Here is a 27,028-nt window from a genome sequence, read left to right as displayed (position 1 = left end):
GACTTCCATTCTAAAGTGTATAAGCCTTTTGGCAGTTACTTTGGCTGTCCCCAGAAAGTGCATTAATGTTTTCTCTTATTGTCAGTAAAGTTTGGGTATGGAGAAGTGAAAAAGCAAGTCCCAGATTATGGAGATGTAACTCTAAACCTGTGGTTCTTCACTGGGGGCAATTTTGCCCCCAGGGGTCATTTGGAGATTTCTGGAGACACTTTTGGTTGTTGTGACCTAGGGGAGATATTGGCATTAAGTGGGTAGAGACCAGAGATGCTGCAAACATCCTATAACCCCCCCAACCTCCACCACAACAAAAAATCACCTGACCAACAGGTCAACAGTGCCACTGTGGAGAAACCCTTCTCTAAATGTACATACCCTATAATATTTACCTTTCGGCTGTCACACTACACAGTGAGGCAGTCTATTAAAGTCTAGAGTGAAGAAAACGCTTACCAATTTCTGCACTTTTTCCCAAGGAACAATGATGTACAATAACTAGTTGAGGTTTTTCAAGAAATTTTACCCCTTAATTTAGCCTTCCCTATAAATCAATGTTTCACACCCAGTAACCATAAATCTAGTTTCACATATGGTCAGAAAAGAGGCCAGAAATATTTGGGATAGATGATCAATCATATTTTGATAGCTCTATTTTTCCCTAAGAGGTCATTCCTAATTTTAAAGCAGCCAACACTTAAGGATTTCAAACACCCATCATAAAATCCAAAAGCAAGGAATTCAAGAGGCAAACAACTTGAGTCTCTGAAACCATAAATTCCAAATGGAGCCATCGTTCCTCAGAGGCAAAGAATCACTCCTCACAGATGTAAAGTAAGTCTTCTGATAAGAAACTGACATGCCTGAGAAGTTTATGAGCATGAGTCACAGATTACATTCTAGTCAGTACCTGATGCTCTATAAAGTGTAAAATGCCCACAGACACCGACAACCTGTTCTCATTACCAGTCTGATGACAGGCAAGAAGGTCAATAACTTCCCCGGGGAACACTTGCACTCAGAGTAAGCAGCTCTGAGGGTAGATGCTTGCATTAGCCTCTGGGCACCACCTGCACTCCACCTGGGATCCTTTCTTCACATCTGGAGTAAGAGCCTCCATTTACCTCGTCTGCCTCTTCCCCAGATTGATGGATGCTGCCCGCTTTGAACCTGGAGTCCTCAGCCTCTGGGCTATGCATTTGATCCTCAGCACGCAACTTACCTGTTACAGTCTCAGTCCTTGCTCCCCAACAGAGTGTACGTTCCTCAAAGCAGGGACTGTATCTATGCCAGTGCTTCCTGAAACAATCACCTGGGGATCTTGTTAAATTGCAGATTCTGATTCATGAGGTCTGGGGTGGGGTCCAAGATTCTGCATTTCTAACAAGCTCCCTGGTGATACCAGTGCTTCTGGTCCCAGGACCTACTCTGAGTAGCAAGGACTTATATCTAGTTGAATCCCCAGTAGTTGGCATTGATACTCACCCACAACAGACACTGAATAAATATTGATGGTGAAGGGGTGCCACTGTTGGCTCTTTGCAAATAGGTGTTAGAACTCAAAAGACAGAACTGCTAAGTCAAACTGAGGGCTCATCACTCAGATAAAGAAGCTGCCAGGTCTGGCCAAACATGGCATTGCTTGAATTATAAAAAGCATTTTATTAGTTATGCTCTAATGCCACTGTGAATAATTGATTTAGTTACAGAAATACTTAATGAATCTTTCAAGGCAGAGTACAGAGGTACATCAGGAACGATGCTATTTCCCAACTGACAGCATTTCAGTGCCCCAAGGCAAAGTTACAAGAGGCTGATGCTAGCCAGAGTCATGCTTCAAATACAGGGTAATACAAATATATGTTCGGAAAAACCTCAGAGAGAACGAAGTGGTAAAACCTCTCTCCAACATTTTGGGTACAACTGACTTACACTCTGACATAAACGAGTAGTGTGTTTAATACATTAGACACATGGCAATCCTCAGACATGCTGTTTAAAAGAAAAGATGCTATTGAACCTGGGCAATGGATACACCAGTGTTTACTGTACAATTCTCTCCACTTTCATAGTATGTCAAAGGTTTAGGGTTATGATCCTGTTTAAGATGGTATAAGTACACTCCACTCTGTCTCTCCCAACAAATGCTACTAAAATCTCTGGACAGACGTTTGGAACAGCTATTTGAGGACTCTGAGGAGTAAATGACAGCAGGTAGATTGAGGAAGAAAACCAGAACTCAAAATACAAACAATCAGGGTTTCCTGATCTTTTTGTTTTCTCTTCCATACCTTCCAGCTGGGACTCAAAGCAGTACAAATCACTGGCCCGGACAGAAACAGCTCCAAGAGGAGCTTCCCATTCTGGTCTAAGAAGTGGAAGGGGGCCCCTACAGGGCAGAGAAGGTGGCGGAAATCCTAATTTTGTTTTGTTTTCTCTTCTGGTTCCGCCCCAGGCAAGCCTCACTCCCAAAGTTGCAACCCCACAGTAGAAGGGGTAGGAGCAGTGACTGGGCAAGCAGTGACAGAGGGAATCCTTCTCTCTGACCTGAGGAACTGTGGTCAGAAGAGGAGGATGTGGGTGGGGGAGGGGGGAAAAGGGGTTTTTTTCCCTCTCTTAGTCCCAGAGGCAGACGTAATTGTGGGAAGTACACAGCAGAGCTGGGATACTACACCCTTGGCTTTCTAGTCAGAAGACCAGGAAAAGGTGGAGAAGGGCCCTGTAGGTGGAGAATGTAGGGGAGATGATCTTGGAGAGGTGGGAGTTCAAGAAAGCAACCCCATAAAGTTGTGTATGTACTACTGGCCTCCCCCCGGACCTGTACATGTTCCTGACCCTAAACAGTGTGACAAAAGCTTGGGGAACTGAACTATCGGGTAGACCACTGCCCAGGTCTCAGACTGGCTCATGGATAGCGCACAGGTCCAAACAGCACTGCAAAAGTGTTAAAAACTGGTGACATTGGTGTCAAATGGTGTTGAAGAAATCGGTCATCCATATACCAGATTCCTTATAACTTTATACTTAAATTAACTCAAAACGGATGATAAATCTAAATGTAAAACACAAGGCTATAAAAGTTTTAGAAGAAAAATATGAGAAATCTTCATAACCTTAAGTTAGGCAAATCATTCTTAGATATAATACCAATAGCTAGATTCATTTTTTAAATACAAGTGAATTGAATTTCATCAAAATTAAAAACTTCTGCTCTATGAAAAACACTAAAAAGATAAGCTGCAGAGGGTGAAAAAATATTTGCAAATCACATATCTAACAAAGGACTTGGATCCAGAATATATAATGAACTCTCAAAACTCAACAATTAAAACAGGGACTTCCCTGGTGGTCTAGTGGTTAAGAATCTGCCTTCCAATGCAGGGGACACGAGTTCGATCCTTGGTGGGGGAACTAAGATCCCACATGCCATGGGGCAACTAAGCCTGTGCGCTGCAACTACTGAGCCTGCATGCCACAACGAGGGAGTCTGCGTGCTGCAACTACAGAGCCCACATGCTATGGAACCTGTGCGCCACAACTAGAGAGACCTCACACTCTGGATCCCACGTGCCACAACTAGAGACAAGCCCGCACGCTGCAACAAAGAGCCTGCGTGCCGCAACTGAGACCCGCCACAGCCAAAAATAAATAAATAACTAAATAAATATTTTTTAAAGAATAGTACGAAGCACACAGGGTTGTTGCAAAGATCAAACAAAATTAATGTAAAAAAACCAACATAATCAATTTTTTTTAATGTTCAAAAGATTTGAACAGACATATCACCAAAGAAGATATACAAATGGTAAATAACACAAGAAAATATGATTTAATAACAATTAGCTATTAAAGAAATGCAAATGAAACCACAATGAGGTGCCAATACAAACCTATTAGAATGGCTAAAATTAAGGGAGAAAAATAACAATACCAAGTGCTGATGAGGATGTGGAACAAATGGAAACCTAGTACATTGCTGGTGGGAATGAAAATGGTGCAGCCCCTCTAAGAAAGTCTAGTGGCTTCTTGTATATAGCTCACTATATGCCCCAGTAATCTCACTTCTCTAGGTATTTACATTAGAGAAATGAAAACTTATGCTTACACAAATACCTGTACACGAATGTTTACAGCAGCTTTACTTGTTATAGTCAAAAACTGGAAGCAACTCTAATGTCCTTCAACTGGTGAATGGATATAATAAACTGTGGTATATCTATACACTGGAATACTATTCAGCAATAAAAAGGGAGGAATTATTGATACATGCAACACATGAACCTCAGAGAAATTTTGCTGAGTGAAAAAAGCCAGTGTCAAAAGGTTACATACTATATGGTATCATTTATATGGCACTCTCAAAAAGGCAAAATTATAGAGGTGGAGAAAAGATCAGTGGTTGCCAGGGTAGGGGAGGGTTTGACTACAAAGAGGTTTTGACTACAAAGAGGCAGCATACGGGATTTTTCTGGATGATGCAACTGTTCTGTATTTTGATTGTGATAGTGGTTACATGAATTTATACATGTGTTAAAATTCATAAAGCTGTATGCCAAGAAGAAAGTTAATGAACAGTATGTTAATTTAAAAATTAAAGTAAAATAAAAAGTTATTGTATCTGGGTTTCAATGTTAAAATAAAACTAGACTCTTGGCAATCATGTCTATTACCAAAACATCTTTTGCAGGCTAAATAACATTAAAAAATAATCAAATGATAATTTTCAGACCTAAACAACATGTTCCTTAAGTATTATAACTGTAATACAACCTATTACACTCATTAAGTTGGAGTGCTTGCAGTGCCAATTTTTTAAAGTTTTTTTTAAAAATTTATTTATTTATTTATATTTATCTTTGGCCGTGTTGGGTCTTCGTTGCTGTGCGTGGGCTTTCTCTAGTTGAGGTGAGTGGGGGCTACTCTTCACTGCGGTGCACAGCCTTCTCGTTACCGTGGCTTCTCTTGTTGCGGAGCACAGGCTCTAGGTGCACAGGCTTCAGTACTTGTGGCACGTGGGCTCAGCAGTTGTGGCTTGCGGGCTCTAGCTCTAGAGCTCAGGCTCAGTAGTTGTGGCGCATGGCTTAGTTGCTCCACGGCATGTGGGATCTTCCCGGCCCAGGGCTCGAACCTGTGTCCCTTGCATTGGCAGGCAGATTCTTAACCACTAAGCCACCAGGGAAGCCCTGCAGTGCCAATTTTTTAAAGGGGGTTTTTCTTCATTCTGATTCTGTTGTTTATCAATTCACTTGCCTACCAATACTAGAGCAATAATTAGACAGAGAGGGATGTGTCCCTCTGGTGAAACAAAGAGAAACTCTCATCATTATGAACTCTAGGCCATGTCTATGAGTGCCGACAAAACCAATAAGATAACCAATAAGATGACCAATTGGTCAACCATTTATTCATCTTCCAATGATTTACCAAGCACATACTAAACCTAACCCTGTGAGACATGAAGGTAAAGCAATGCTGAGTCTTACCCTCCAAAGAGTCAGTCCAGGGAAAAAATAGAATAGCTCTTTAAGAATTTTTTGAATAGTTTAACTTTAAAAACCATGGCCCATTGGATTAACTAAGAATCAAGAACTATCATCCATTGGATTAACTAAAAGCCAAGGTTATCACCTACTTTTGCAACTGGAGATGATAAACATGACGTTGGGTCTCTCCAGCCTAACTGGTTTCCTTGTTCCATGGTAAAGTATTAAACGAAGTTGGGAAAAGCACGTGGAAAATCTTTAGGGTGGATTTTGATGTCTAGGCAGATAAATCATCAAGGTGATATGTGGCTAAGGCCATGGTCTCTGGAATCAGATAAGCCAGGTTCAAATCCTGCCTCCACTCCTTCTTAGATGTAATTTTGGGGGCAAGATACTTAACCTCTCTTTGTCTCAGGCCCCTCATCTGTAAATTGGACATTATAGCAATACTTTTCTCACAAGGCTGGGGGCACTAAATATCAAAGTCCTGAGACTGGTGCCTGGTACACAGTATGTGTTTAATACGCCTTATTTATTTATCAGAGTTCACAGGGAAAATTCCAGATTTAATGTCCCTGAGTCCAGTTAGCTTCTGTCTTCTATGCCCCCAGTTACACTCTAGGCAACCATTTTATTCTTACAAATGGATGCTACTGGCCATAAGGTCAATATGGGAATAAGTAAAAGCGTAAATCCTATAGGTAGTGGGTAAACAATTGGTGACTATCAAATACAAAAAGCACATAATATGCGTATTCTCTAAATAGATCTTTCCAAAATGAACACTGCCAATGGAAATATTTTGTGTGTAGGTGCAGAAAAGATAACCCAAGCGGCCAGATTTTCCCCTTACGTTGGTTATGCTCCGATCCATTCTCCCCAACGAAGACGAGGTTACCTCACCAGCAACACCCCCCTGGCCTTGTGATTCAGCAAGAAATCCACCGCAGACAAATGACCTGTCCCCACTGCAAAAGGCAGGGCTGTGCGGTTCATCTGAGGAAACACAATTAGTGTTTTCAGTCATCTGATTGTTATTTAGCCTTCTTAAGATTCCTGGTCCTTTTTTTTTTTTTTTTTTGCGGTACGCGGGCCTCTCACTGTTGTGGCCTCTCCCATTGCGGAGCACAGGCTCCGGACACTCAGGCTCAGCGGCCACGGCTCACGGGCCCAGCCTCTCTGCGGCATGTGGGATCTTCCCGGACCGGGGCACGAACCCGCGTCCCCTGCATTGGCAGGCGGACTCTCAACCACTGCGCCACCAGGGAAGCCCAAGATTCCTGGTTCTTGAACGGCCATAATTTTCTATCAGGTGCTTGTGTTTTGATTATTTATCTACTATTTGCCTAGCCTTTGAAAGTAGTGAGAACTGTATCCAGCATAATCTTGCATTTCTCTACTGTTAGATAATAGAGAATTTAGCAATCAACTGGAGGATGTGCCTCAAGCTGAAATCCACTGCGTAACCTATGACTGATTGTACGGATTTCAACTAGAGAGTAAAAGCTGTATTTCTCCGGTATGCAATCATTAATAATGGTAGGACATGTTGATAATACATAACAAAAAATCTTCCTAGAAGTTCAATCCATATATGGTTCTTTCCTCTGTAATTTTTAGACTGTAAATTTTACTGAAGCAAACAAATCAAGAAAGAGACGGAAGGAAGGAAGGAAGGAAGAGAGAGATGGAGAGGGAGGTAGGAGGGGAGGGGAGGGGAGGGGAGGGAAGGAGGAAGGAGGGAGGAAGAAAAGACACACAGAGAGAAAGAAAGCTATAAATATCTTTTGCTTCAAAGAAAAGCCAACTTGGTGCTCCCAGGATGTCTAGAGACAGTCTGACATGCTTCAGACAATGGATGTTTTGCTTGTAACTAAAACACATGTCATAGTTCCCACATTCTAGATACTGATCTTGCTTCCAAAGAATTTACTATCCTTTGTTTCTCATAAATAATTTATTGCAAAAATTGAGAACTGTTTAATCTGATTTCCTTGGTAGCTAAATTGGTGATAAACTAAATTTGAGTTACCCTTGCTATTTTCTGCAGTCTAGAGCTATGTCCTACTATGTCAAATTTGGGCTTATAAACTCCCCTTTAACTTTATTCGTGAATAAGGATGCAAATCAAAATACCATCCAAGATAATTCAATAAAACCACTTCCATGTTTTTTCATTTCTGTCATCACAGATTTTAAGGAACTCTACAAGTAACCATGTCAACAATTTTCTGTAAACAGGACTAAAAGAGATGTCATTAGAAAGCATAATATAATTCATCAGGAGTTTACAATAACTTGCTACACTGACTGTAAGTTTAAGTGTACTATCTCTCTAAGTACTTTAATATAAAAATATGGTTTAAAATATCAGAAAGTTATATGGAAAAAATTTTCAAATGGTTATAAAAGTACACTGGAGAATCTATTTCCTGCTGCTTGGAAAAATGATTATTGCTTTACTTATTCAACAATTAATCTAGATACTACCTTAAAAGATCCTTGCTTATTTCTTTAATTTTTGCTCCCTTCCTTTCTTGATTCCCTTCCTTTTTTTTTTTGTTCCTAAAATTGTTATGCTGTAAAAATTTGCTATTTTTCTACTCTTTCTAGGATGTCTGTGGACAATGAATATGGTATACACAGGTAACACATCAGACATACACATGTACACATACACAATATACACAGACACATAAACTCCCACATACACATAAACACAGATCCCCTCACACACACACATGCACAACTGTTAAACACCCTTCCACTGCACATGATGCATGACCTCAGTTTCTATGACCTCATTGCCTGGGATAGATCCAGGTTTTGTGGAACGTCAAGTTTACACTCTTTGGGAGCCCTCTTTAAAGCCAGAGTCAGAAAGCTTAACGGATTACAGTTAAAATTTCTTACTTTTTCAGATTTTACAAAATCATATAACAATGGAACACACTGCTAGAGTCCTCCCAGTGCCTTGGAAGGAGTCTGTGCAAGCAGGTGTCTTAAAGTTTATGCTTCATTTGCATTACATCCACCTCTGCCATCCCCACAAATTGTCCTAAACAATTGACACAGCCCCCAGTCTGTTCACTTTGATAAACCCTGCCTGGTGGGGCTGTCAGGAAATCCCCACAGAAGCAAGCAGTAGGAAATCCATGTCTGTCAGTGGGACCTCTCCCCTAAACCCAAGCACTTGAAGAACAAGTGAGAGCCAGGTTTCAGAAGAGGCCTCACTGCCCAACATGCAGATGAACTATATTTCAGAAGCAATAAAATGCAAACCCATACTCTGCATTGGATTTTAAATTTGGAAGGCCCCAACCATAAAGGACATCACTGGCGAGAAAACAATGATGAACCATGTAGCAAAAGATGTTCTGCCTTTCCAGAATATTTGAGGCCAAAGTGATCCACAGGCTATGATCCAGGACCAAGTCCAGGCCCATAACCTTGACAGTTGGCTTCACTGTCCACCCACAGACTTAGTACAGCTGCACATAAAGACCCTGGACGCTTCCCCTTGGAATAGATCAGTTAAAACACCCAGAGCCTCTTCCACTGCTTGATTCCACCTTTAGCTTAAACATTATGGAATTGCCAGCAACAGAGCTCTCCCTCATCTCATTTAGCAGAATCACTTTTATTTTTATTTCAGTTGGACTGTGTAAACCCACACGACTGTCACTTGTCACATCTGTGACTTCTACTCACATTGTTCACAGCATTCATGTTAACCTTCTTTTCAAACAGCTTCTCCATAAGCTCCAAATTATTGCTTTTAGCAGCATTCTGGAAGCTTCTCTCATTTGGCAGCACTAAAAGCAAGCAAGCAAGCAAGCAAGCATGACAGGGAATTTAAGAGGGCTGAAGAGAAAGCAAACCTCGTGTGGCAAACCTTGGAACTAAAAACTTGAAACAGCAACCTTGAGCCTTTCGCATTCTGCTATTCTGGACGTGGGAACTTTGCTTCAGTATTTCATAAAGCTGTATTATCAAGATTCCACGTTCTCCTCATGCTGCAAGTGTTTTCACAGCCTTAAAAATCTTCCTGGTCCCAAGCAAAACATTATTCCAAAGGACCACCCTGAAGTCAGCAATGCAGTATCTAGCTCTAGGAGGTCAGAGGGTGGCCATTGACTTCTCAGGGGGTGTTGTTTATAAGACGTTTGTACAAGATTACTCAGGGAGGAGCCCAAATACTCCATGCAAGCTTATAGAGATAAAACTGTTGTCTGCAGAACCCTTTGCAGATGCCAGACCTGCAGAAACAGAACCTTAAAATGCAGCACATCATATAAATATACATGAACGAAGGCTAAAAGGGATGAACCTGTTTTATTCTCATTTATATGAAAGGAGATAAAAGTGGATTCACACTTTTAACTATAAACATTAACATTACTATACACTATGAACATTATATGTCACACACAAATACATATTCAGATGGCAGGTTTTATTAAATAGCCTAGAGGAGATTCCAGGATTTACTGAGTTGTTTGTTTGTTTGTTTGTTGTTGGTTTGTTATTGTTCTTTTGTAACGTAAAGGAGCTGGAAAGCTCTCAGAGGACAATCACAACATTGGGGAATAAACTCAGAGTTGGGATGATGTGAAATCAGCAATTGACCATCTCCAAAAAGAAAGGACCTAAGAGAGGTTTTATAGATTTTTTTTTTTTTTGGCTGCATTGGGTCTTTGTTGCTGAATGCAGGCTTTTCTCTAGTTATGGCGAGAGGGGGCTATTCTTCGTTGCAGTGTGTGGGCTTCTCATTGCGTTGTCTTCTCTTGTTGCAGAGCACGGGTTCTAGGCATGCAGGCTTCAGTAGTTGTGGCTTGCTGGCTCAGTAGTTGTGGCTTGCTGGTTCTACAGTGTAGGCTCAGTAGCTGTGGTGCACGGGCTTAGTTGCTCCGCAGCATGTGGGATCTTCCCGGACCAGGGCTCGAACCCGTGTACCCTGCATTGGCAGGCGGATTCTTAACCACTGTGCCACCACGGAAGTCCCTATAGATGTGTTGTTGAGTAGTTTCCCTAGCATCTGCCAAGGACTTTTCAGCATGCTTCCAAGTCCAGTCAAAGACCAGGGAGTATCTTCCTGGGAGACATACACGTTCATTCTATCGCTTGGCTCTTCCCATTGGGTTGGCCAAAAAGTTCATTTGGGTTTTTCCATGCCATCGTATGGAAAAATCCAAACGAACTTTTTGGCCAGCCCAATACTGCTACTCTTGCTATCACTCTAAGTAACTTCAACATCCAGGCAGATGATTAATCCAACACCTTGGTCTCTCAGTTCCCTAGCCCCCTCACCTCCAATAATCTTTTCCTCCACCCGACCTCAGCCACCTAATTTCAGAGTCATACTCTTGACATGACTATCATCACTACATCATAATGAGACAGAAAGGGGGCAGGGCACAATCTCTAAAAGAATAACATAGCCTGAGGACAAGACATAAACTGATTAGAACCAAATAGGTCCAAGATGGCAGATGAGTTGACTTCCACTAGACCTTGAGCCTCAGTATATGCTCAGCTCATCGTAACACATCAGCACCACTAAATGAGACACCAACAGGTGCCTTGACAGTTCCAAGGCCGACCATAAAGGTCAAAAAGTGGGTGGTGGCCCAATTCCTGGAAATCCCCACCCCTTCCCCAAAATAGCTGGAATACTCCTCCCACTCATTAGCCTATGAAATTACCCATCCCTATAAAAACGGACAAGCCCATACCCTGGTGCCTCTTGCCTTCCAAGATACCCCACACTCTGTCTGTGGAGTGTGCATCTCCCTGAATAAACCTTCTTTCACTTTACTATGGCTCGCTCTTGAATTCTTTCCTGCGCAAAGCCAAGAACCCACACTTGGCAGCTGTCCCAGGGACTCGGACGTGACCTGGGATGTGAACATCCTCCCGCGCCCTACTCTCCTTCCTGCAACAGTAACTACACTACCTCTGACATCTTCAAGAATCCCATTCTCTGACCATGGACTCATCCATTCAGCTCACCTGCTCTAGTTTTCCCAGTCCAGAAATTTTGCGACCTCATCAAGTCCTCCATTCCACTCTTCTCACCGTCTTTTTATATTATCCATCCCTCAGGCCCTTACTTCCCTCCTCACCCAGTTTAGATCCTATGGTTCATCTTTGAACCACTTCCGTGCAAACACATTTACCTCCCTCACCACTCGCTTCCTTCATCCGACTAGTTGGCAGAATCCAAATTCTGAGATTAAACCCAACTGCTATCTGCTCCATTTCTATACCTGGACAGCTAAAAGTCAACCAATCTACCCACCTTCATTTATACCCACACTCTCTGTTTTTATTACTGTTACAATCAATGAAGCATCCCTGTGCCTTCCCAAGGCCAACCTCTCCACTTGGGATCTAGATCCCATCCCTTCTCATCTTTTCAATTATTTCATCTATCTCCTGGAAATTATCCTCTTTCTCCTCTGCATCATTTAATGTCTCTCCAGTGGACTGTTCCCTTCAACATATACAGAGGTGCTATAATACCTCTCGTGTAAAAAAAAAAAAAAATCCCTTAACTTCACATTCCTTTCCAACTGCCATTCCACTTCTCAATTTCCCATTACCCTCAAACTTCTTAGAAGTGTTCTATTATGATGTTCTATAATGATGTCTCCATGTACTCAGCTCACCATCTCATCTCAACCTATGCTAATCAGACATCATGCCTATTGCTCCACCAAAACTGCTCTTATCAGGGTCACTCCATCTTGCTAAAATCCAGTCATCACTTCTCTGTCATGTGCACTGAACTCCCGGCAGATCTGACACAGAGGACCACATTCTCCTTCAAACACGTTTTCCTCCAGGCTTTTGTTAGACCACTTGTTGCTTTCCAGTCTCTTTCACTGGTTCTTCCTCCTCTGCTCGATCTCCAAATGTTGGAGCACCCTAGGGTTTTTATAAAACTAACAACCTGATGGAACAGACATTATTACCCCCATCTTACAGATGAGGAAATTGAGGCTTAGAAAAGTTAAACCACTTGCTCATGCCTTAAGGATAATAAATGATAGAATTGTCCTAGGCAGCCTGAATTCAAGGCCCAAGCTTCCAGTCACTGCATGTGTCCAGGGTGTCAGTATGGGAGTGTACTGCTGAAGTAGAGGGCCAAACTGCCCACTGGCCACATGCTTTAGCTAACACATTCCGCTGGTTAGGCCGGACTCCTCTCAGCTCCTTCTCCTGGTTCGTACACAGCCTGGCCACAGCTCCTTGCCCCAGTGTATTAATCCAATGGGAGGGGGGTTCTATTTCCAGGTCCTTATCCCTCTTTGGTATATCGCTGAAATAGCAAGTCAAGACCTTACTGTGCCTGGAAATATGACACATGGATTCTAGTCTGTCCCTGAAGTTGAGTATCTTGCCCCTTTTCTACCATACCGATAAGGAAAATTAAGGGACTTCCCTGGTGGTCCAGTGGTTAAGAAACCGCCTTCCAATGCAGGGGATGTGGGTTCAATCCCTGGTTGGGGACCTAAGATCCCACATGCTGTGCCGCAACTACCGAGCCCACGTACTCTGGAGCTTGTGTGCCATAACTAGAGAGATGCCCACGTGCCACAACTAGAGAGAAGCCTGTACGCCACAACTAAGACCCAACGCAGCCATAAATAAATAAATATTTTTAAAAATTTAATTTTAAGGAAGTTTCTAAGACAATTAAAAAGCACCATAGGGCTTCCCTGGTGGCGCAGTGGTTGAGAGTCCGCCTGCCGATGCAGGGGACACGGGTTCGTGCCCTGGTCCGGGAAGATCCCACGTGCCGTGGAGCAGCTGGGCCCGTGAGCCATGGCCGCTGAGCCTGCGTGTCCGGAGCCTGTGCTCCACAACGGGAGAGGCCACAACAGTGAGAGGCCCGCGTACAGCAAAAACAAACAAACAAACAAAAAAAAACACCATAAAAAACTCCTGGTCCAAGCCAATTACATCAGAATATCTATGGGCTTAAAATGTTCACTGACTGGCCCACGGCTTGCTAATTGTGTAACCCTGTAACAATTCTGAATTTTAATATCCCAACCTGTAAAACAGATTATAAAACCTTCCTTCAGTGGTGTGAAGGAGCCAGCTTGTACAGGCTAATAAGAACCAACTGTGTGTAACTCTTCTCAACTCTGTGTTCAGTGACATCACATTGTAGCTTGAAATCAGTCACAGTGGAAGCATTACACAAAGGAAATTGGAAAACACTACAAATCAGAACTTTCTCCCAGAGAGTTGGTAGTTAGACCCTTACCAACACACCACCGTCTACCTTCTGGGTAATAAGTGACAGAGTCGAGAAAATGGCCCAGACAAAATCATAAACATATCAATTTACTAAATAATATTTAGAAGAGTACTTTAATATATATGCGTTAAAAATGTAATGGATAAAATCAAGTAAAGGTTAAATGTTCAGTCAAAAACAACAGGTTAGGGCTTCCCTGGTGGCGCAGTCGTTGAGAATCTGCCTGCGGTGCAAGGGACATGGGTTCGAGCCCTGGTATGGGAGGATCCCATATGCTGCGGAGCAACTGGGCCCGTGAGCCATGGCCACTGAGCCTGCACATCTGGAGCTTGTGCTCTGCAACAAGAGAGGCCGTGACAGTGAGAGGCCCATGCGCCGCGATGAAGAGTGGCCCCCACTCGCCACGACTAGAGAAAGCCCTTGCACAGAAACGAAGACCCACCACAGCCAAAATTAATTAAATTTAAAAAAAAAAGATGTAGCAGGGTACTGGTAGCGGTAAAGATCTACATTAGTGTAGGAGACATACTTTAAAAAAAAAAAAAAACAGGTTACACAGAGCTGTATCATTCACTTAAACTTTTAGGGGTACAACACTCCATGCCTTCAGTAGCAGAGCAAGTTTGAGGAAAGAGGGTCAGAACAGGAGGGGGCCATGCTGAGCTAGAAAAACAAGTCCAGACTTCCTCTTTCATGTCATTCAGGTGGTACCTCAAATGGTACCACCTCTGAAAAACCACGCCTGACCACCCAATCCTCTTTCCCCTGTCATTCTCTACCCCTATGCCCTACTCCTTTCTTTCTTCATATCATTTGATATTATTTGACATTTAATACATATATACTTGTTCACTGTCTGCTTCCTTCACCTGAATACACATCCATGGGGAAGCTGAAGTAATCCCAGTGCCTAGTGCTAGTAGATGTTCAATAAATATTTGTTCAATGGTTGGATGGAAGGGTTGGGTAACCACAATCACTTCCAGAAGAATACTGCCAGGAGGGAATATAGGCTCAGTACTATGAGAACTTCCAATTTTTGAAAAAAAAAAAAAAATCTGGACCATGGATCAAAGAGGATCTCAAGAGAAATTAGAAAATATTTTGAACTGAATGAAAATAAAAATAAAATATATCAAAACGTGTGGGATGCAGCTAAAGCTTATAGAATTAAATTATCAGAAAAGAAGAAAGGCTTCAAGTCAATAATCTAAGCTCCTACCTTGAGAAAGTAAAAAATGAAGAGCAAAATAAACCTAAATCAAGCAGACAGAAGAAAAACAACAAAGGTAAAAGCAGTAATCAATGAAACTGAAAACAGAAAAACAATAGAGAAAAATCAATAAAAACAAAAGCTGGTTCTTTGAAGACGTCAATAAAATCAATAAACCTCTAGCAAGACTAAGAAAAAAGAGGGAAGACACATGTTACCAATGTAAGGAATGAAAGAGAGCAGAGCACTACAGTCTCCACAGACATTAAAAGATGAAAAAGAGAATACTATGAACAACTCCATGCACATAAATTCAACAACTTAGATGAAATGAAACAACTCCTCAAAAACCACAAACTACCAATATTTGCTCAAGATTACACAGATAACTGGAATAATCCCATCACTATTAAAGAAATGGGCTTTGTAGTTTTAAAAATTCCAAAAAAGAAATCCCCATACCGAGATAGTTTCACTGGTGAATTCTACCAAATATTTAAAGGATAACATCAAGTCTATACCATCTCTTCCAGAAAACAGAAGAGGAGGAATCACTTCCCAACACATCTTACGAGATCAGCATTTCCTTGATTCTAAAACCAAAGACATTACAAGAACAGAAAACTATAAACAAATATCCCTCAACAACATAGATTCAAAACTCCTCAAACATTATCAAGTCAAATCCAGTCATATATAAAAAGTATAATACATCATAACCATGTGGGGTTTATCCTGACAATGCAAAACTGGTTCCATATTTGAAAATCAATCAATGTAATCTACTATATTAGTGGTCTAAAAAAGAAAAACTACATGATCATTTAAATTGATTTAGAAGAAGCATTTAAAAAAATTCAACATCGGGCTTCCTGCATGGCACACTGGTTAAGAACCTGCCTGCCAACGCAGGGGACATGGGTTTGAGCCCTGGTCCGGGAAGATCCCACATGCTACGGAGCAACTAAGCGGGTGCGCCACAGCTGCTGAGCCTGCGCTCTAGAGCCCGTGACCCACAACTACTGAAGCTCGCGCGCCTAGAGCCCGCAACAAGAGAAGTCACCGCAATGAGAAGCCCGCATTCACCGCAACGAAGAGTAGCCCCGCTCTCCGCAACTAGAGAAAGCCCGTGTGCAGCAACAAAGACCCAACGCAGCCAGAAATAAATAAATTTATAAGGGCTTCCCTGGTGGCGCAGTGGTTGAGAGTCCGCCTGCCAATGCAGGGGACACGGGTTCGTGCCCCGGTCTGGGAAGATCCCACATGCCGCGGAGCGGCTGGGCCCGTGAGCCATGGCCGCTAAGCCTGCGCGTCCGGAGCCTGTGCTCTGCAACGGGCGAGGCCACAACAGTGAGAGGCCCGCGTACCGCAAATAAACAAAACAAACAAAAAAACCCTCTTTCCTTATTTGTAAAAGGGCTTAATCGTTTCTTGAAAAATTCTTTTCCTTAATTTGAAAGGGTAACACTTTCCTTCCACCCACAGCGCAGGGTTAACCGGAAAAAAACGTCCTGATAAATGTGAGCCAAAACTTCGGTGGGGGTGGATCCCAAAGCTGAAAACTAGCCCTCCGAGGGCACAGGGATGAGGATGCGCTCGGGTCACTTCCCGCCGCGGCCTGAGCGCTGCACCCACACTGCTCAACCAGCTCCCCGCGCCCGCGCGGCGCCGGCAGCGCCGGCGTCTCCAGGCCTTGTTCCCAGACTCACGGAACTCGTGCTCGGCCGTCGCCTCCTCGCGCCGCGGACGCTCTTGCTTCGGGATCCGCGCCAGTCCTCTCCAGGACCGGGCCGTCGCGCCCCTCAGGTCCTCCCAAAATCCCTTGGCGGCCGCAGCCTCGCCAAGCAGCAGCCCCCTTGCCGCTTCCCTGCGCCCAGGGGCGCGCCGACCCGGCTCCATGTCCGACCCCGAGGCCCTCAGGTCCCCGGGGCCGCTCACCCCCGGGACCGCTCACCCCCGGGGCCGCTCTCGGCTGCGGGCGCTTCTAATGGCGGCTCGCCCCGGGTCTCCAGCCCTGGCCGGGCGGAGCTGCCTTCAGGTGTGGCGTGATTTGGATGGGTTCACGCGAGGCAAAACGTTCTGAGAAAACTACCGGCGCACACTTAGGCCGTTCTTCGTACAGTTGGGAGAAGTGTCGAGGTTTGCTTGATAACCAACACTATCGGAACTTAAGTATTGAATCATTTTTAAATGGGCTTCCAGAATTTTCTTTAGAATAAAGTAAGACTCAAACAACTTCCAAGAAAAACCATGATAAGTTTTGTTTTGAATTTTATTGAACTTATAGAATAATTAGGGGAGAAGAGTTATCTTTTTTTTTTTTTTTGCGGTACGCGGGCCTCTCACTGCTGTGGCCTCTCCCGTTTCGGATCACAGGCTCCGGACGCGCAGGCTCAGCGGCCATGGCTCACGGGCCCAGCCACTCCGTGGCATGTGGGATCTTCCGAGCCCGCGGCACGAACCCATGTCCCCTGCATCGGCAGGTGGACTCGCAACCACCGCGCCACCAGGGAAGCCCAAGAGTTATCTTTAAGATAGTTATTCTTCCTATTCATAAATAGGATTATTCTTTTAATTTACTCAGACTGCTTGTCTTTCAATAATATTTTGTAGTTCCTAAGTACTTGCACTTATTTTTTTTATTTTTATTTTTTTTGCGGTATGCGGGCCTCTCACTCTTGTGGCCTCTCCCGTTGCGGAGCACAGGCTCCGGACACGCAGGCTCAGCGGACATAGCTCACTGGCCCAGCCGCTTCGCGGCATGTGGGATCTTCCCGGACCGGGGCACGAACCCACGTCCCCTGCATCGGCAGGCGGACTCTCAACCACTGCACCACCAGGGAAGCCCCTTGCACCTATTTTGATAGATACCCGCCCCGCCCCCCACAACCCGCTGCCCCTTTAGGTCCCTTATAGATTGTTGTCATGAAAGAGATTTTTATATTTTCTAATTGGTTATTACTGTTGTACAGGAATGCTACTGATTTTGTACATTGATTTTGTAGCCATAACCTTATTGAACTTTTTAATTAAATGTAGATTTTTTTTTTTTTTTTTGGCTGCGCTGCACAGCATGTGGGATCTTCCCTGACCAGGGATTGAACCTGTGCTCCCTGCAGTGGGAGCACGACTCTTAACCACTGAACCACCAGGGAAGTCCTAAATGTAGATTTTAAAAAATGTAGACAAACACATCATCTGACAATAAAGTTATATAGTTATTTTTTAATAGGTGAGGCACAATTTACTAACAGAACCTGATTTTGTTTGGGTGTAGCAACGTAGCCAGCTAAAAACTACACTTCCAGGTTCCCTTTAATATGGGGAAGCCACATGACACTGTTTGGTCAATGAGATGGAAGTGGAAATTGTTATGTGGGGCTTCCAAGAAAGCTCTTTAAAATGGGGCAGACTTGCCCTTTTGTCCTTTTTACTTCCTCATCTTCCTACCTGGAACTCATGTGTAAGTCTGGATATAGAAAAGTCCATCCATCTTGCGGCCAGAAGTTGGCCATGTGAGGCCAAGAAAATCAGACTGTGAACCCATCTTTGAACTATCGAGCCAAAGTTAACCAATGAAATTTGTGTTTTGTGGGAACACTAGAACTGATTTTTTTTTTTTTAAGACACTGATTGGGTCTCTGTAATTCACAGCTTAAGTAAAATTCTGAAGTGATACAGAAAGCAGTGATACAGAAAGAGTGCTGAAAATAACAAAATCTAATATACAGAATTGGCTTAGTGTTTGAGGGAGGGGCTTTGAGGAGTGGCGATATATATCACAGGTTGGGAAGCTGGTGACTTGTTTGGAGATGATAAAATATTTGGTCAAATTGTCAACTTTGGCAATTTGACTTTGGAGAGCAGACCAAATGCTGATTGAGGCTGTAGCATTAGGGGAAACATTAGGAGAAAAACTCAAAATGTTGTCATGGGATGACTCTTTCTTGCTGTGTTCATCAGCAAAGTCCTAGCAGAGAGAAATGTACTTTTTCTCTGTTGAAGCTAGTAGCCTGCAGAGATGAAGGAGAACATCACCTTACTAAGGAAAGCGGTTCCTGCCATTTTTTTTTGTGTTACTTTTTATCGTGATATAGGTCACATATGAACAAGAATCTATAAAATACATACATATAGTTTAAATAGTATTTTTAAAATAAACATCCATGCAGTCACCACCCAAGACAACAGAAGACTGTCAGCATCCCAACAGCTCCCTGTGCCATTTCTCAATCACATTCCCTTTCCTCCCCACAGAGGAAGTCATTATTCTAACTTTGGGGACAATAATATACTTGCTTCTCTTAATAATTTGATCTCATATGAATACATCCTTAAAGCAATATACACTGTTTTGAACTATATAAATGGAATCATGCCGATGGCATCCTTCTATGATTTGCTTCTTTTGCTCCACATTATGTTTGTGATATTCATCCACCTTCTGATTAGCTATTTCCTTCATTTTCACCACTGTGTAGAACTCTACTGTTTGAATCTACATGAATACACAATGGTAGAATCTAACCATTCTACCAGTGCTGAATATTTGATTTCCACTTTTTGGCTATTACAGTGCTGCTATGTGCATTCTTGCACATGCTTTCTAAAAAACATGTTCACTAGTTTTCCCAAGACATTGTATCAGTTATGGCTCTGGCAGGAAAAAAATTGTATTTTGAGATGACTTTTAAGAAAGGGACCATTTACAAAGGTGTGGGCAGGGTGTGGGGAAACCACAAAAGATAGGGCAGCACCTCAGGGCTAGTAAGGGCAAGGCTCTGTTGCCACCCCTAGGATGAGGGGGTGAGGGCAAGGAAAGGATTATCAGAACCTGGAGAGAGAGCAGAAAATGACATATGAAGAAGTTGTGACCTTTCGTCAGGGGACTTAGCTAGCTTGACATGATTCTTCATAAAGGTATATGAGGGAATAAATAAACAACTTCATCTTCTTTCCTCCCTGAAACGTTCTGCAGTGGCTGCCCACTGCCATGATGCCTCACTGAACTTAAAGCAGGGTGGAGGGCACAGAGTAAAATCAGGAGGGCAAATGGAAGATAACCAGCAAAGGCGTATATTTAGGAGTGCAGTTGCTGGGGTGTTGAGTGTGCACATCTTCAGAGTTACTGAAGGAGGACAAACCGTTTTCCAAAGAGATTGTTTTCAAATAAGAGTTCATATTGTTCCATATCATCACCGAAACTTAATATCATTGGATCCTTTCATTTTGTGAATCTGGGAAAGGTATTACAATAACTCTTTGTGGTTTTTTTTTTTTTTTTCATTTCCTTATTACTAAAATGGCTGAGGATGTTTTCATGTTTCTTGGCCATTTGGATTTTTTTCTATGTAAAGTGCCATCTAAAGACTTGTCCAAATTTCTACTGGCTGTCTGTCTTTTCCTTAATGATTCATAGGAATCATTTATATATTCTGGATTATATATATACTGGATACTAGTATTTTGCCAATTATATGTGTTGCAAATATGTTCTCCCAGGTGGTTCCCTATATTCTGACTCTCTAAATAGGTAAGATTATAGGTGCTTATTCTTTGTGGTTTCGTTGTATTTTCTTTTAATGCCCCCAAACAAAATTATAATAAAAAGAAAATGAGTTGGATTATTAGACAAAACAGAAAAGGATGTGGAGAAAATTCTGGGCAAAGAAAATAAGAGTGAAAGCAACAGAGGTGGGAAAAGAGTGGAAAAGTAAGGAAACCATTTCTACTGGCTAAAGATTAAACATTTAAAATTTCATTTTAAATTTTTATTAAATATTACTAAATGATAACATTCAATTAAATGAATCATCTAAGTGAAAATAATTTAGTATTCACTCTAATGTTGAAAACACAATAAAAATGAACTTGAAACAAAATAGAATAGAAAAGAACAAATATGGTTCCATCTACTTTTCAATACATTAAATCAGTGCTTCATTGAACTTAATTTTGTAGAGAATTAATGTAAGTAAATCACACAATCAAGAAGTGTAGCTCTACAACTAGGTATTAAGCATAGCGTATAATAATATTAGGCATGAAATTGGTATGTTAATAAACATTAAGCCTAATTTTAATCCATCTAGTAATTTAAAGTCAAATTACCACTTTGGCCAAAGGTTGTGCGAGATTCTAATTTACGCTACTCCTAAAACATTGTCTTTATACATTTAGGTAACGAGCTATAAAATATGAAAAGAAACAAAAATATGAGAACAAAAGATTCAGTTCCTTAAAGCAGTAATAGAAAATGGGTTCCATCTTCATGTTTCAATTAAATAATTGTTTTTTTGATAAAAACTCCTCTATTGATAGCACAAAAATATTTGGAACAACTACTTAAGCTAACTACTGTTAAGCTGTCTTCTTTCGCGAATATTAATGAAAACATGATAGAAATATAACTAAGATAAATGAGGTGTTTTAACACACATTAATCTTTTGAATTGCACATTCTTCTCCAGAAGGTCATAATAAAAATGAAGTGAGTGTACAATTTATCCTTTTTTTACAGATTTGTGTAAAGTACAAATATAACTGCCAAGAAATGAAATATTGCTATTTAAAAGTCTTAGATAAGAAAATAATTACCTTGAATCTTAGACTAAATATTTTTTTAAAGTGAACCAAGTGCTTATTCATTAAAGAAATTTTAAATTAAAAAAATCAAATGAATAATCATATTTTAAACAAAAATTCTTTTAACACAGCAAATAATACTGTGACATTATTTTCCTGAAGGTAACAAAACCACTCATGCTAGTTCTGCTAAGCTAATACTCTTCATAGAACTTAAGATAAGTATTAATTATGAATGTTCATGAGGTATCTGAAGATACTAGGAGCTAAAATATAATTATACAAAGTTGTAGAAGATACTAAGATCAAACATAGCAGTCCAGTGCCAACAAAGTGGTTAAGTGCTGAAAAATTCTTATGCTAAAGTAGGTTTATCTGAACTTCTGAGAGCCCTTATAAATGTAAGTTTTTATATTCACTATAAAACATAATAAAGAAGGAAATCACTTCCTGATCCCATTCCTAACTTCTCATTTTAAAATTGTCTCTAACAGAACTGATTTCCAATTGAAGTATAATGGAAGTGGAATTCTCATTGTTATCAAAAAAATATACAGAAGTAAATTAGTATATATTCCAAATTCATATAAAGGAAATGTCATTTGGGGAGGGCTTATTGCACTTGCCTTTCACTCAATGAATCTGTAAGCCTGGAATGAGGAAGAATACATTCATTGATTATAAAATAACAAGTTTCAATCAAAAATTAATGATAAAATGTTCAAAGTTCATTTAAAAAATATATCAAGGGTGTGTCTGGGACTGTTTGGTTTTGTTTTCTTTGATGCCGAGTACTTTGTCGTCAGTCCTGGCCTGGAATAAAAAAGAACATGCAATTAAAATGCATGAAGAACTACAAAACAAAAAAACATAAAATAATAAAATGCATGAAGAGATTTAAAAAATTGTTTATGCAAATAATTGATTTTAAAACTTTTACTTAATGATTTCTAAAAGCAAATTTTAACATTTCTTAAAAATCAGACCTCAAAATATAACAATTTTATAGCCAGCTTTATTAAAACTCAAATTAGCCATACCTGTTTGCTTTTGTTCCAATCTTCTGTACTTTGCCTGAGTTATCTTTAGAGGGAAGAAATTCCACAATGAATAACATGAAATAATTAAAAAGCTTTCGAAAAATTTGAAGAGTTAAGGTTGACTGATTAAAGATAATAAAAACCTCCTTGGTACTACATTGTTCGAATTTATATATACCAGAAACTAATGTATAGCATAATTTCTTTGTAATTTACTTGTTTCATTAGTATTACAGCTGATTTTGAAGTTGGGTTAGAGTCGGAACTACCAAAAAACAAATTAAAGAGGCTTTTTGGCTATATAATTATAGTTAAGTTACCACTGTGCCTTGGCAAGTGTTCTCTGAAGGAATTTCTGTTTTGATTAGATCACTCAGCTCCCTAAATCATTGAGTTCATTCTGTGCTAAATCAAGCCCAAACCAGAGGTTTCCCAAAATTTTAAATCTAATGTCTTCAGCTAATTCTAACCCACCGTTAAGGTAACATTTTCCTAAATGGCAGCGTACATGAACTATGTAAACTGTAAACTGTAAACTCACCAGTACTTGTGGTGCTTTCTTTGGGTTGGTTAACTGGATTAACCTTATCTCTTCTCAGTTCCTGGATAATGCCTTTATTTAAGCAAACATCTACATGCACATTGAATAGGGTAAGATCTGAAGTCTTTTGTTCTAGGTTACAAACAGGACAAACGAGGACTTGGTCACTGATCACTTCATATAAATAAGGTTGTAGGGGCTCGTTCCTTCCTAATGACGCAACATCTTCATTTTCCAGTGAAACAGCGCAACAATTCTGAGGATAGTGTTCCATATTAAACGATTTGCTTGGAAGACTAGAACATTCCTCTTCACTGTGCTTATTACTTAGCACATCTACACCTTCTGTATTAGATTGATTACCAGTAGTCTCTGCCAACTCTACAGAATCTACTGATGTGATCTCTGCATTCTTCTGATGAGTTTCACAATCCTGCTTCTCACAGACAGAAACAAAATCATGGACATTTTCTTTCTCGTTCACTTCTGTAGAGGAAGCATGTGAACGTGAGGACATTTTAGAGTTTCCACTGATGGAAGGTCCATCAAGACACGCATCTACATGTTTATTAAAGGCTTCCAGACTGATGCTTCCTTGCTCCCTGAAGCAAACAGGACAAGTAAATATATGGCAGTTATCTGAATTCTCCAATGTTTCTAAATTCTCACTCATCCTCTTCTTTAAAACTTGGAAGAATCGTGATGTCTGTAAACTTTGTTTATCTACAGTTTCACATTTAAATGTGTCCTGGTAGCTCCAATTCCTTTCAGATCGTTTTTTATCAAAGAAACTCTTCTTATGGGACATTTCTAGAGGTTTTAGAAACTGATCTTTGTCAGTTTTCTCTGGTGTACACCTGGTGGCTGACAGGGCTTGGTTTCCAGGCTGTAAGAAGCCAATAATACTCCTTTGTTGGCATTTCTTCTCCTCTTCATTGGGAAAACCAGATAGTCGCACCCCTAAATTAAACCAACCGTAATTAATCCATTTCAAATTCAATAGAGACATTTTGCATAATACTATTATAACACATATGAAAAAGGCTATTTAGCCAGAAGTAAGCAACACTGTCTTCTCTGAATTAAAGGATGCTTTTTCAAAGGTGGTATTATGAGTAGAAATTAACTTTCTTCATAAAGCTGGGTATACTAAATAGTAAGTATCTACTGGAGTTAGCATGATTATATAGGTCTTTCAGTTAATACCTGACACGATACCACTAAATATCGAGTAGCTAATTGGAGTCAATTGCATAGATTCTTTAGCTCCCTTTTTTGCAATGGCGCTATTTTTTAGAGCAATTTTAGGTTCTCAGCAAAGTTGAGTAGCAAGTACAGAGAGTTCCCATATACTACCTGCCCCACACATGCACTCCTCCTCCACTATCAACATCCTACACCAGAGTGGTACATTTGTTACAATCAATGAATCTATACTGACATGACATTATTACTCAAAGTTCATAGTTTACATTAGGGTTCACTCTTGATGTACATTCTATGGGTTTTGACAAATGTACAATGACATGTATCCACCATTATAGCATCATACAGAATAGTTTCACTGCCCTAAAAATCCTCTGTGCTCTGCCTATTCCTCCCTCCCCCCACCCCTGACAACCACTGATCTTTTTAGTATCTCCGTGGTTTTGCCTTTTCCAGAATGTCATATGTTGGAATCATACAGGATGTAGCTTTTTCAGATTGGCTTCTTTCAGTTAATAATATATAAGTTTCCTCCATGTCTTTTCATGGCTTGACAGCTCATTTCTTTTCTTCTCCCCCGCCCTCTACTCCAATAGCTCATTTCTTTTATGTGCTGAATAATATTCTGTTGTCTAGATGTACCACAATTTCCATTCACCTACTACTGGAGGACATCTTGGCTGCTTCCAAGTTTTGGCAATTATAAATAAAGCTGCTATTAACATCCACTCTTTAGCTCTTTTAGTTAACATACTTTATTCAAATTGACTTCAGTGTGTGCTATTTTTCATATGTGAAAGTATGGCTAATGACCCATCCTTAGCAGTAAAACTGGCATTTGGAGTGCTTATCCATAAACATTCTCTCACTCGTTCACTTTGGAAACATGGTTTGTTTATCTTTTTTTACCACGTGATGGCTAGAAATGTGGTTTTATAGTGCCACAATCCCTTATCTGTAATTCTGAAATCCAAAAAGCTCTGAAAATTGTAAGCAACAGATGGTAATTGATGACAAGATTGGTGTCAGACCATTTAGAGTCTTTACAACTCAGTGTGAATATTTTTTTGTTTTCCTACAGAAATAATAATGTGTTTGATCATGAAGTGCTGCTTCAGATCCCAAAGGAGTATTATATAATATACTCAACATGCAGTGAATTTGCTTTCTAAAATCTGAAAAGTTTAAAATTTTGAAAGATACCTAACCCCAAGGATTTCAGTAAGTAGTAAGGAAAAGAAAGACTTTAACTGGTTCTTACTGGAATTAAACTAATGATCGTGGCTTCACATGCATCAGGTCCTAAGAATCAAGAAAAATGGCAGTAGCATAAGTACAACTTCCTAAACATGTTTAAGAAATAAAATAGAGGTGAGAATATTTCCCAAGTTGATTCTATGGAAAAGTCTAGCAGATTTAAGGAAAAACAAGTAAAGAAAAGTCATACCCATAAGTCTTAATCTCAAGGGATGTGGAAAATCAGCATCAATTTCTGTTCTTAGCAATTCTTTAGCAATAGCAAATATTTCTTCTGCAGTAGAAACAACAGATGAAACTGTAGATGCACGAGTTTTTACTTCAAAATTCACATTCTTTAGCTTAATGGTAACAGTTCTACCCTGTAACAAACAGAATACATTATTATATATGGCTCTTTAACTTCCATAAAAAAGTTATTTTACAGGATAGAAAAATTCAGAAAGGTCTCTTGTGTACACAGAGTACGGAAGTATAATCAATTATTTACAAAAAAACATGGTAATGTGGAGCTTTTGTAGGAGGAGGAGGAGTTGTTGCCCTACCCACTGTGCCTAAACAAAACAGTAATGAAAGACAGCAAAAACACAATTTTGGCTTATGTTATAAAATAATGACTCAATCTATAATGGTCTAGGGGCTGATCATAGAGTTTTTGTATCCACACTCCCTTCCCTATGTTTGTTAACTGCATCATATAATAGTTTCTATATAAGAGAAATTTCTAGGAAGGAAGAACTCCAATGACACACTAGTTGACAGGTCTTATAACGACAAAACACTAAACTTACAATTTTAATTCTTTGGGGTTGAGATCATTCAATGTTAAAGATCAACATTCATTAAATAAAGACCCTAAAACAGTGCCTGATGTATATTAAACGGCAATAAATATTAACTATTACAATTACAAAATAAAAAACCATAATGAAAATTGTCATAAAGAATAACTGAAATTCATAAGTAATCTAAAAATCCCATTTTAGTCAGTAATTATTACTTCCCTCCCCAACTGACTTTTTATAAAAGACTTTTATATAAAGGGCAAAGTTAACTGATTACTTTTCTTTTTACTGAATCCTTTTTTGAGGTTAATTCAGTACCTAAAAAGATAGGGAAAAAAAATCTTTCTGAAGGGACCTCATTGAAAAGATCTTCTGGACAGCTCACACTTATTGTGTGCCTACTATATGCCAGATATTATGTTAAATTTACGTGTTAGAACTCCTTTACAGTTATTGCTTAATGGATACAGTTTCACTTTGGGATAATGAAAAAGTTCTGGAGATCAAAAGTGTTGATGGTTGTACAATCTGAATGTACTTAATGCCACTAAAATGTATACTTAGAAAGTTAAAACAGTAAATTTTGTTTTGTATATTTTGCTACCTCCTGGAGGTTGTGAGAGTAGGTTAGGCTTATTGACTCACTTCCAAA

General features: G+C 40.3%; 2 protein-coding genes across 5 annotated transcripts in view; both read right to left on the bottom strand.

The window, feature by feature from the left end:
• ANKDD1B (ankyrin repeat and death domain containing 1B) overlaps window positions 1–16,861 on the bottom strand; it is a 53,398-nt gene extending 36,537 nt beyond the window's left edge. The window contains 3 exon segments of the mRNA XM_060295511.1: window positions 6,376–6,473; window positions 9,189–9,292; window positions 16,672–16,861. Coding sequence (XP_060151494.1) covers window positions 6,376–6,473; window positions 9,189–9,292; window positions 16,672–16,861 — 392 coding nt within the window.
• Window positions 16,862–20,705: 3,844 nt separating this feature from the next.
• Window positions 20,706–27,028, bottom strand: part of POLK (DNA polymerase kappa) — a 63,073-nt gene continuing 56,750 nt past the window's right edge. For all 4 annotated transcript variants that reach the window (XM_030845975.3, XM_030845967.3, XM_030845984.3 and 1 more), the window contains 4 exons: window positions 25,782–25,953; window positions 23,129–24,088; window positions 22,588–22,630; window positions 20,706–22,360 (listed from right to left, as the gene is read on the bottom strand). In XM_030845975.3, the coding sequence (XP_030701835.1) occupies window positions 22,276–22,360; window positions 22,588–22,630; window positions 23,129–24,088; window positions 25,782–25,953 (1,260 nt within the window). In that variant the 3' untranslated portion in view covers window positions 20,706–22,275. The remainder of the gene's footprint in view (window positions 22,361–22,587; window positions 22,631–23,128; window positions 24,089–25,781; window positions 25,954–27,028) is intronic.

This window comes from Globicephala melas, chromosome 3 (assembly GCF_963455315.2).
Source record: "Globicephala melas chromosome 3, mGloMel1.2, whole genome shotgun sequence".
Lineage (NCBI taxonomy): Eukaryota > Metazoa > Chordata > Mammalia > Artiodactyla > Delphinidae > Globicephala > Globicephala melas.
The sequence above is the reverse complement of the archived record's forward strand: the minus strand, read 5'-3'. Positions and strand labels throughout refer to the sequence as shown.